This window comes from Tupaia chinensis, unplaced genomic scaffold (genome assembly GCF_000334495.1).
Source record: "Tupaia chinensis unplaced genomic scaffold, TupChi_1.0 Scaffold000271_1, whole genome shotgun sequence".
NCBI classification, from domain to species: domain Eukaryota; kingdom Metazoa; phylum Chordata; class Mammalia; order Scandentia; family Tupaiidae; genus Tupaia; species Tupaia belangeri.
Genome location: NW_006159752.1, coordinates 3742137 through 3754519, shown reverse-complemented (window position 1 = coordinate 3754519; position 12383 = coordinate 3742137). Strand labels below are relative to the sequence as shown.

General features: G+C 38.7%; 1 protein-coding gene across 2 annotated transcripts in view; it reads right to left on the bottom strand.

Annotated features, from left to right (window-relative positions):
• Window positions 1-12383, bottom strand: part of CNOT7 (CCR4-NOT transcription complex subunit 7) — a 26929-nt gene extending 14546 nt beyond the window's left edge. For both annotated transcript variants that reach the window (XM_006149705.3, XM_014588271.2), the window contains exons 1-3: window positions 12296-12383; window positions 10353-10563; window positions 7827-8020 (exon numbers count right to left, since the gene is read on the bottom strand). In XM_006149705.3, coding sequence (XP_006149767.1) covers window positions 7827-8020; window positions 10353-10469 — 311 coding nt within the window. In that variant the 5' untranslated portion in view covers window positions 10470-10563; window positions 12296-12383. The remainder of the gene's footprint in view (window positions 1-7826; window positions 8021-10352; window positions 10564-12295) is intronic.

Genomic DNA, 12383 nt, shown 5'->3' with positions numbered 1-12383 from the left:
CCTGCTGATGAGTGCACATGCCCTATAGCAAAACCAAAATGAATTAAACAAAATTTAAATATAAACTCAATATATTTAAAATCATGCTGAAAATTATACAATTAAGAAACAAATCGAAAGATAGGTTGCCCAAATTTCTGCAGAGGCTATTGAAGACAATGAGAAAACAGAAATGATTTGTAAAGTTGAAAAAATCAGTACCTTCAATAGTTATCAAAGAAAGCAAATAAAAATATTTTTCTTATGTAAAAACAGCAAATTTTTCATAAAATACTATTATTTGATTTTTTTAAAAGATTTCTGCAATAGGGCATGCACACTTGCTGGAGAGACAGAGATAGAGAGACAGAAAGTGAGAAAGCATCCCGTGGCAGGAATGGCCATGCCATAACCCCCTCTCCTCCATTTTCTTGTCGGGATTTTGGGCACAAACACACACGCACCTGTTGGGTTTTAGTCGCTGGATCTATGACTAGAACCACGGTGGACCACATGGGAGTCCAGTGCTTAACCACTATGCCACTTGCTGGCCCCAATAACTGAGAGTTAAACAAGTGAAACAAGACAAGTGCACATGCCCTCTAGCAAAATTACCCCCCAAAGAGTTTCAAGGTGAAAAGGGAATGATTTGTGATAGAGAACTTTTGAATTTCAGGATCTTAAACACAAGTACATTTATTTTCCAGAAAAAAACGAACCTCTCTCTATCATGTGTATGCATATAAAACATACCAAGAACCTTGAAAATACCAATATACTTTGAAAAACATACATGAAACCTAAAAAATGCATATGTTTGAATTCACATATCTATTTCTAATAAAATAACCTAAACAGTGAGTGAATTGCACAACCTTATGTCCCAAAGTGAATGGTTAAGTATGTTATGTTATATCTAGAAGGACAAAATATAAGTCTGTGAATATGTTTTATATATCCCAACCCCAAGCTATTACAGACCTATTTCCCTTGGCTCCTCATGTTCAAAGTCACGAACTTTGATGTTAACGTCTAGTCCTTTGATGAATCCAAATAGTGTTTATCTCACCAACAACTCTTTTTTTTTTCTTCTTTTGGAGAGGTTTTTGCTATAGGGTACGTGCGCTTGCCAGACAGACAGACAGACAGAGAGACAGAAAGCGAGAAATCACCCCCCAGGGGGGATGGCCACACTGTAATCCCTTCTCCTCCATTCTCCTCTCGGGATCTTGGGCACGCATGCACATGCGCCTGGCCTGAGTTTAAGCCACCGGGTCTGGGACTCGAACTGCGGTTGACTACACTGGAGTCCAGCGACATAGCCATTACACTAACTGGTCCCTTACCAATAACTCTTAATACCAATATTGGGTCACTGGAAAAGTCATGATGTATTTTTCTATTGTGGTTCCATGCAAAACCGTGTCATGACTTTTCCAATGACTCAACATTTAGAAAAACTGAGGGATCAGCAGCTAGTGTAATGGCTATGTTGCTAGACTTTTATGTAGACCGTGGTTTGAGTCCCGGACCCGGTGGCTTAATCTCACACTGGGCGCATGTGCGTGCATGCCCAAGATCCTGAGAGGAGAATGGAGGAGAAGGGATTGTGGTGTGGTCATCCCCCCTGGGGGGTGATTTCTCACTTTCTGTCTCTCTGTCGAGCACATACGCCCTACAGCAAAAATCGCTCAAAAACAACAACAACATTTGGAAAAACAGAATACCACTAGATTACTACCAGAATTCTATAGCCTACACATCACAGTGGCGACCAGGGCCTCCACGTACTTCAGACCGCCGCCGACGGCCGATGGCTCTGCTCTAGACCACTGCAGCACCTATCGTGCTCTGTAGCTGAACCTGTACTAGTTGTTGTTCAAAAAACAACAAAGAGTGGAAGAAATAAAACTTCAGTGAGCTTTAAAGAAACATTAAATTAAAAATGTTTACTTCCATGCTCACAATAAACTAATTACATAATATAAACATCAAGGGAGGTAAAAAACAAAGTAAAAGCAAGTAAATTATTTCTATGTAGACAACAACTTATGTGCTCACAACTTGTTTCATCCCATGCTACCGATTTAGACATTCCAAATCATACCTTCACAATTCAGAGAATATTAAAGATTACGACTAAAACTTGAAATTAATGTCATTTTTCTCTCAGATGTTTTTAGTTGTATGCTATTTCAAAATATCTATTCATAGACAAATGAAGTCTCTATCCACATTTGATAAATAAGGATCTACAGTTACTCCCTTGACACTAATGATAAAGTCTGAAAGAACACTGACATAATTTAAATACTGACTTTTTAAGAAAAGAGTATCCATTTAATTTTATCACCATTATTTTAAAATTTGCTACAGGGCACCTGCACTCCCCAGAGAGACAGAGGGAGAGAAAGCAAACCACCAGGTTAGAGACAAACCACAGCTGGCCATGTGGGAGTCCAGTGCCCTAACTACCATGCCACCTGCTGGCCCCTAAATACTGGGTACCTGAGAGCAAGCCTAACTTAGACCAACATGAAAATCAAGAATACAAAGTTCATACAAATAGATAATATAAGTGACCTATCACTTACAACAGGATTCCAGAAAAAAGGGAGAAACTAATAAAGGCCTTCAAAACTCATACTAGAGTCTGGCACATACTATGTAAATGACTGCTATGACCTAGGACTACTCCTAATATCTCCATTATTGTCACTCCCATTAAGTATCATAAAACCTATACAAGTGTTAAGAATTGTAACTATAGGGACCAGCAGATGGCGTGAACGGTTACACTGCCAGACTCCCACATGGCTTACAGTGGACAGGATCCTGGATCTGGCGGTTTCAAACTCATACTGGGTGCATGTGTGTTCATGCCCAAAATCCCAAGAGGAGAATGGAGAAGAAAGGACCAGAGTATGGCTACGCTCCCAGGGGGGTGATTTCTCACCGCTTGTCTTTTCTCTCTTGGCGAGCACACGCACCCTATGGCAAAAATCTCTTAATTTAACTACAGAGAAGAATGAAGCTAATGCAGGTGTGAGGCGCTTCTACCAAGGACTATGCCATGGAATAACAAAGAATTAGAAATACCAAATCTATATACAGCAGAGTAGAAATGAAGTTTCAGGGCCACCTGGTGGCATGATGGTTAAGGTGACTGGATAACACAGGGCCGAATGCAAGGTTAGAGTCCTGCCCCAGAGGCTTGAAAAACAAACTAGGCACGTAGGTATGTGCCCCAAATTCCAAAAGGAGAGAGAAATAGAGGGGGACTATAGTGTGACCACCCCCAAGGGGGCTGCTTTCTCACTTTTCCTCTCCCCTCAAGTACACATGCTCTCTAGCAAAATCACCCCCAAAAAAGTTTCAAGGTGAATGATTTGTGATAGAGAATTTTTGAATTTCAGGATCTTAAACAGAAGTTAAGTAGAATAGAAGGTAATATACCTACACAAGTTAAAGAGGAATATTAATGATTTAAAATACCACTATGTAGGGCTAAGAATGGAATATTTGATTCACATATTTTAGTTAGGATATGTCTCCAAAAAATAGTTTACCATGTTCAAACTGAAATGCAATAGAAATATACTAAACCATGGGACCAGCAGTTAGCATAATGCTATATCGCTGGACTCCCATGTAGTCGACTGCGGTTCGCATCCCAGACCCGGGCGTGTGCGTGCTTGCCCAAGATCCGGAGAGGATCACCCCCTGGGGGGTGATTTCTTGCTTTCTGTCTCTCTGTCTCTCTGTCTGTCTGGCGAGCATGCGCGCCCTATAGCAAAAACCTCTCCAAAAAAAAAAATATATATATATATATACACAGAAAACCATATAAACATAATACACTTTAAAATGTCTTATTAATTATTATTATTAATTATTATTTAATTACCAGAGGCCATGTGTATTCACCAGGGAAAGAAACACCCTGAATGAGGTGTGGCCATACAATTCTCTTCTCATTTCTCTGTTCCTCTGGATTTGGGGTATACATACACCTGCACCCAATATGTCTGTCAAGTCTCTGGGACCAAGATTTGAACCCAAAGTAGCGTGGTCCCCTCAATTGCTATACTATGAGGCTAGTCTTTAAAATGTGTCTTTCAAGGGGTCAGCAGGTGGCATGGTGGTTGAGGTGCTGGATTTCACATGGCTAAACGAGCTCGAAACCCAGGGGTTTGAAAATTACACTGGGTACATGTGTGTGCAAGCACAAAATCTTAAGAGGAGAATGAGGGAGAAGGGATCACAGAGTAGCCATCTTTCTAGGGGGTGATTTCTCAATCTCTCTCTGTCCAGTGATCACACTTGGTCTAAGGCAAAAATCTTAATTAAAAAAAAAAAAATATGTTTCTGAGCTAGTGAAAGGAGAAATAGTGAAAGTGAGTTCTGAGTTCTAGTCCTTGACCTGATTGCTGGTTGCAAGATTTGTTAGGTTGGTGAAAAATCAGCAAGTGAACATCAATGTTAAACATACTTTTATATATGCTTAATGTACTTTTAATGTTCTTCAACAAGTCAGGAAAAAAAGGAGAAACCTTTAGTCAATCAATGTAAAATAATGAAGATATAAAAGGTGTTCACAACCAGACTTAAATCTTTATAGACTCTCCCTGTCTACTACAAACAGTTGGCAGGGGAGAGGAACAGAAAATTAAATTTACTCCTTTAGAATTTTTGAATATTTATGCTATAGATAAATAAGAGCTTACATTTCATATAATCTTTCCTTTCTTTAAAAATCTTTAATAATAGGACCAGCAGGTGGTATGGTGGTTGAGGCACTGGACTCCCACATGGCCAAACATGGTACAAATCCCGGAGCTGGTGGCTTGCTTGCTCACTTTCCCTGTCTGTCTCTCTCTGGTTAAAGTAATAATAATGATGATAAATGAAAATTAAATAAATAATTCTAAAAAAAGTCTTTAAAAATAACTTATTCAGGAAATGACAGATGTTCTTAACCAAGCTTTTCCTATTATGTTAATATCATGAAATATTTAATTTGTTAAAAAAATGTGGAAAATGGAACATTTTAAAGCTACGGAAAATAACAAGTGTGTTAGCAAGGATGTGGGAAATGTGAACACTTGTGCACTATTGGTGGGAATGTAAAACGGTGCAGCTGCTATGGAAAACAGTATGGCGATTCCTTAAATTAAACACGGATTTACCATATGAACCAGAGATTCCACTTCTTGGCATATTCCCAAAGAAACTGAAAGCAGAGTGTTGGACATATTTGTACGCCAAGTTTATAGCATTATTCTCAATAGTCAAAAGGTACACTCAATCCAATTACTATTCAACCTTAAGGAGGAAATTCTGACACATACTACAATATGGATCTTGAGGTCGTTATACTAAGTGAAGTAAGCCTGCCACAATAAGACAAACTCCGCATGATTATACTACATGAGGTATCTGAAATAGCCAAATTTAAAGAGACAGAAAAATAGATTGGTGGTTGCCAGGAACTAGGGGAAGGAAGTAGTGGAACAGTTATCATTTAATGGATATGGAATTTAAGTTTTGCAGGATGCAAATGTTCTGGAAATTGGTTGCACAATAATATGAAGTGGACATAACAATACTGAATTGTACAGTTAAAAAGGGTTAGAATGGTAAATTCAACGTTAGGCATATTTCATAATAATTGAGACTTTTTAAAAAATCTGAAAACAGTCACACCATTTACAGTGCATTTTCTTTTTCTTAAAAATAATTATACATTTAATTTTATTTATCATTATTATTTTTTATTTTGCCATAGCGCACATGCATGTGAGAAAGAGAGAAAGGGAAGAAGAGGATGCAAGCCACCAGGTTCAGGACTCGAACGGTGGTTGGCCACGTGGGAGTCCAGCACCTTAATCACACTACCCGTTGGCCCTCTAAAGTGCACTTCAAAACAAAGTAAAAACTATCATTTGACTTTAAAAACTGTAAATAAAAATATTTACCCACAAGTAAGATGTTTTACTTAACTGCAGGTTAAGTAAAAAAAGCTAAGCATTCATATACAGTCTAACCTACAGTGGACATCTTAGATTAATAAAACAGACTAAAGCATAAAACCATAATTTACAAACAAAAGAAAATATGTTGCCTAAAAGTCAAATGTACATGAGTTTCAAGATGAATGGAAGAAAGAGTTGTAGTGAGGGTGCCTACAAAAATGAGCTATAGGGACCAACAGTTAGCGTAATGGCTATGTCACTGGACTCCCATGTAGTCGACTGCAGGTTGAGTCCTGGATCTGGTGGCTTAAACTCACACCGGGTGCGTGTACGTGCGTGCCCAAGATCCTGGGAGAAGAATGGAGGAGAAGGGACTGCGGCATGGCCATCCCCCCTGGAGGGGGTGATTTCTCGCTTTCTGTCTCTCTGTCTCTGTCTATCTGGCGAGCGCACGCGCCCCACAGTGAAAATCTCTCCCAAAAAAAAAAAAAAAAATCACTTTGCGAATTCTGTACACACTAATGAATAAATTTGACGTTTTGCCAAATCTAAGATTTCTAACTTTTCTTCTGACACTTCAAATTCTTTAAGTTACTGCTGCCTCTAGTAAACTCATCCATTCTTGTTTTAATCATTTTGAGTTTTCTCTTACTTTTTCACCAGTAACGTTCTTTTATACCAGTAACGTTCATGGAATATAAAAAAAATTATCTCTCAAACTCTGTCACTTCATTTCTCTTCCACAATCTGCTCTCACTCTTAAGTGCAGCTGGAGAATTTTATATCAAAACAGTAAAGATTCTGGTTAATTAAAGGTTTACAGGTTCAACTACAGCCTGGACTTAACCTTGACTTACCGTGCATTTTTACACTTATTTTAGTGACTCCTTAACAAGAAATGGTAATAGTTTCAGACCTCTTTCTCTAAGCTTTTTAATATCTGATTATCATCGATTTATAGCTTCACCACGCAACCTGCTTTAGAGAAAATTTCAGACTATCAACTTTCTGTCTTTATATCTACTTGTCCTTTTTCCTTCTGTCTTCAAAAGATAGTTTTCTCCATCACCAAAGCTAACTGCTACCAACGCCTAGATGCTACCTCTTACAGAACTTGTTAAGTATACGTACCCTTATTCTGAGTAGTCTGCAATTCCTTAACTAACAACTACCCCTGAGCCTTAAGGTATACCTGAGCATCACCTATAAGACAGCAACCAGTTTTGGGGTCAGCCCCACAACACAAGAGTTAAGACAGTAGATTCACATGGCTAAGGATAGGTCGAGTCTTGGCCCCAGTAGCCTGAAAAATGTGCCAGATACATATGCGTGTGTGCCCTAAATCCTGACAGGATGGAAAAGAACTGACCTGGAAACATAATCATACCTAACACTGATTTGAAAGGAAAATGCACCCGAGTTTCCACAAAATGCCCTACTGCATTTGACATGTAATCTACTCATAACCTAGAGTACGATGAAAATGAAAATCTGTTGACAAAGAGTATAACAAAGAAATCTGCATTTCAAAACCACACACGAAAAGTGTGAAAATAAAATGTCATAAGATCATTTTTTTCTATCAAGATATATTTTTAAGACCAAAAGTTTTTCAAATCCTAAAAAAGTGGCAATCATATTTTTAAAACGACATATCTAAAAATCAAAATAATTTAATTTAAAGCCTTCATTATCCCAATACTTTTGTCTCATAATTAAAAAGGAATCTAAACTTTTGAAATTTTGTGTGTATATATATATATATATATATATATAAACAATACCTATACCAAATTCATACAGCATGTTACCATACTTGAGGAAAATCAATTCCTAAAATTAGTTTGAGTTATGTATTTATTTCTCACTTACGTCAAATTAAATTTAAAATTAAACTGCCAAGTTGAAGTTCCTGGAGGGTACTCCCCTTGCTCATTCATAAACGTCAGTCCTAGCTGAATTATCTTTAACAAGTCTACGTTACACCGCAACAGTTGGTACTGATAGTCGGCATTGCTTCTGAATTCTCCAATGGGTCTTGCAACCACACCTGGAAACTCGGTGTCCTGTAAAACAGTTTTAAGATGCATTATTTACTACATGATCATAAACACAATCGCCAAATTCCAAGAATAATTTATGATGCCAAAGAATCCTGTTAACAGATACTATTCTACATATATATGCTCAAATACAAAATACCTTTTAACTGGGAAGAACATTACTTTTAGAACCATATCTATAAACTCACTGACCTTTTTTCACTCTAGATATACCAATAAAAAATAATCTTATCTATACATAAAATAAACATGAATGCAACCAAATATTCTATACCCAAGGAATGGAGGGAAAAAAAAAATCAAGTCTTCCTAGGAACACAAAACTATGCTTACAATATCCTAATACTAAAATCATGTTGCTGAAGAACCAGTTAAACAATGTAAAAAATGCACCATTATTCCACTTGCTTCTCTGAGACCGGTTTATATCAACACCAGAATAATTAGGAGCATCACTGGCCTCCTAATTTCTTTGGTTAAAACTACTTGGCTATTCACAGACTAGCTCTATAAAACTACAGCCCAGAAAGCATGTAGTCAGGAACTGCATGCTACCAAGTCATCTGTGTAGGATGTTACTTTGCTAAAGCTGCCACTCCTTATCTGAGAAGTAAATGATCCTTAATAATTCCCAATGGAGAAGACAAAACTGCAATTCTAACTACAGCTAAGTATACTTTATTAGAGATTATCTATGTACAAATACTCAAATTTTAACCAACTGACTTATCCCTCTGCAAAAATCATACTTATTTTTTATTTACTTATTTGTATTAAAAATACTCATAAAATGACATTATCAGTAGAATTCAAACTAGGGCTTGCTAAGAATAAAAACGCGTCAAGTCACAGCAGTGAAACAGTAGTGAAATCAAAACTTCTCTAAATTCAGTACAATTCATAAACCACTCAATTGTATACTACTGGGTTGTCGCAATAGTCATCACTTCGTTTTCCCCGCAAAAAATGCGTCGTGACTTTTCTGACAACCCAATATATGTTATGGTGGATATTGGTAAGAAAAAGGATAAAGAATATACTAATCTCTGGCATTAAGGAACTAATAATTTGGTTGATCTTAGAGCAGAGTAGCTGCAACAGATAAACAAGACACAATAGTAAAGAAGAAAAATAATTGAGATAGTTCAGGCAGACTGAACATCAAGTAAAAAAGCAGAGTTGATGAACAGTACAGTATGTTCAAGGAATTACCATTATAATTAAAAAAAAAAACTGCACTAACAATGTTTCAGAGGGAGATCTGATGTTTTGTTTTGTTGAAAAGACATCCAGGACCTCCCAGGCTTTTGAGTTCCCTGGTTCTAACCACCAGGCCTTGGTGTTCCTAAGCGCTGGCCCAGTGTTCTGTTGAATGTAAATAATTTCATAGAACTTCAACATCAGATAGGAAATCATGTCTAAATAAGGACAAAAAAAAAAAAAATCCAAGACACAAGAACGATCACATATCCTTTACCCTGGCTAAATGAGTGACTAGCACATCTCTGCAGCTTTAGTTTCACTCTAGTCTTTCTTTATTCCAGTTAAGAATGACTGATACCCAAGACTAGCAAATGGTGTAATGGTTATGCTGTTGAATTCCCAGGTAGTTGGCCGGGGTTCGAGTCCTGAACACAGCAGCATAAAACTCATGCAGGGGGGTGGGGGCAGCAGGGGGCATGGTAGTTGAGGCATTGGGCTCCCATATGGCTGATCATGGTTTGAGTCCCAGACCTGGCAGTTTGCTTTCTTACTTCCCCTCTCTCTTGTTGGTGAGTATATATGCCCTGCAGCAAACTTAAAATAACAATAATAAAGTTAATTTACGAAGAAATGAAACTCACACCGGCACATGTGTGCATGCTCAAAATCCTGTGAGAAGAATGGAGAAGGGATTGCATCATCCCTCCAGGAGATGATTTCTCACTTTCTGTCAAGTATGTGTACCCAATAGCAAAAATCTCTCTCTCTAAAAAAAATTATTGATAGCCAATCATAGGATCAGATTCTTCACAGCATAGAGTCCACAGCAAAGCCCGGCATCCCTAAGCCTTCCCTAAAATCGCCCAACATAAGCCTAAATTCTAAAGACCCTTTTAACACTCTCTTACTCAAATGCTCCATGATTCCCAATGAATTTTCCCCTGCAATGAGTAATAAACCCATGTGTCAAATTACAGGTGTGTTCCTGATGACTTCTGGTCGAAGAATAAAAATTTTTATCTTAATGATTAAATTAATCTCTAAAAATCAATGAGAAAACTTCAAGACTTCTGAAGTCCTTCTTCTTGCACTCTTTATAAGAAGCATTTTAAAGATTTGGTCACAGGCATACCATAGCAACGTAATTATATTTTCGGATAACTTGACGAATTTTCTTCATCTCTTCATCCAGGTTGCAAGCCCAAACTTCACAAATTCTTTGGCTATGATCTACAGTTGCTGCTGGCATAGTGAGGGCACAAGGGAGTCTAGATGCCAAGCATCAAATGTGATACTTGATTGAAGATGTGCTTCATAAAATACTTTATCCTTTACTTATGTACCTGTCAAAATAAAATCCCAGAATAAAACCCAGCTATATCAGAAATCTGAATCATAGAATAATTGAGCTGGTGCAAACATAAGAGGTTATTTACTCAAAGTCTTTGATTCAAAAGAAAATCAAAATTACAAACTAATTTGTCTGAAGTCATACAAATTACACAGATTTACAACACAGATTTCTTGGTTCTAATTTTCATTGTTACTTAAAAATCATGTTTGCTGGGTCAGCCTCATGACCTAGTGGTTGAGGGAGCTGGACTACATATGACTAGCCATGGTCTGATCCTGCCCTGGTGGCTTAAAGAGCATGCCAGGTAGCAGAATGCCCAAAGTCCAAATGGGATGCAAAAATGGAGGAAAGAGGTTTGTGGCATGATGGTGTTTCACTGGGGCAGGAGGGGGTGTTTTCTCCCTTTCCCTCTCTAGCTAAAGCATGTACCCCTCTGGCAATAAAAAAAAAAGTTTTTAATGTATATATAAATCATATTTTTAAAGCTCTCGAATAATTTAAGAGTCCTGCGATCTCAACGCACCCTCTGCATAAAGCTTTATGAAGCCATTCATTTCCAGATAAAAATTTGAAGTTTAACATTTGTATTTATAGCCATGTAACAAAATTAAATGTTACCATAACAAAGGTAGTGTTTACTAGTATCCCTCATGAACAAAACATTCGAAATTTGGCTTGATTACAAAATCTACTTTACTGACAATCAAGTCAGATTAGGGGGCCAAAAAAAGTTTTCAAGAAAAGGTTCTTTTGAAGAAATAAGTAAGTCACAGATAGTGTTTGAATGTTCATAACTGCAAGGAGGAGAAGGAAGGCAATACAATGTCTGCATTTGAATGTTTCCTTCTAATCTCCTAAAATTTGGGGCATTTTCCCTGGTTACTAAAGATAGATCTCGCGTTTCTAGTCGACAAACACAATGCTCAATGATAACAATACAAACCAACATATTGATTCATGGGCAGAGAAATTCCAAATGTCCCTTCGTTTTTCACACACATTTGGGGGGAAAAATCATAACAAGGGTAAAAGAGAAGGGTCTGTGGCCCATTTCTAAACTCAAAGAGTCAAAAATACAACCTTTAGTGCTCTAAGAACAGAAACCAGAGGAGATCCAGGACTCCACTCCTTTTCTCCTTCATAACTTTCCCCACCCTGTTACTTAAACACACACTCTCTCACTCTCTCTCTTCTCATGAAGACCCTGTAGTTTAAAACTGCTTTCCTCCACTTCTGCTTCTACTGCAGTACAAGAGGCCCCATAGGCCTTCTCGTGTCTGGAGATAGCATCTCCCCACTCCAGACTTCCCCAGAAACAAGAAGACCCTACAAAGTATTCAAGTCATAGACAATTCTTCTTGCCCGCGAACCAGGGCGAAGGTGCTAACATTTACTGAAGTCAGATCGACTCCCCAGCCCCGGTGCGTGAAGGGATTACGAGGAGCAGAGGATCTAGGCCACCGCCCTCCACTCGCGATTTCCGTCCCACATCGAAGCCCCAGGTACAAAGCCAGCACGTCATCACTCGGCGCCACCCCCAACTAGCGCCCCAGCCCCTCTGTCCGGATTAGGCTGCCCTCACCCCCAGCCACCAAGCTCTTTCCTCCGTCCGCCGCACTCAGCCGGTGCCACCAAGCACGATCTCGGGTTCACCGTTCCCGCCCCCTTCCTACTTCCCCAATGCGCCCCTCCCCCGCGGGTCTGGCAGACGCAAGATCTACTTGTGTTGCTGAGCTCGCGCTCCTCATCCTCCTCCTCGCCATAGAGACAGCACCCTGCGGCGGTGGCGGTGGCGGCAGCGGCGGCGGC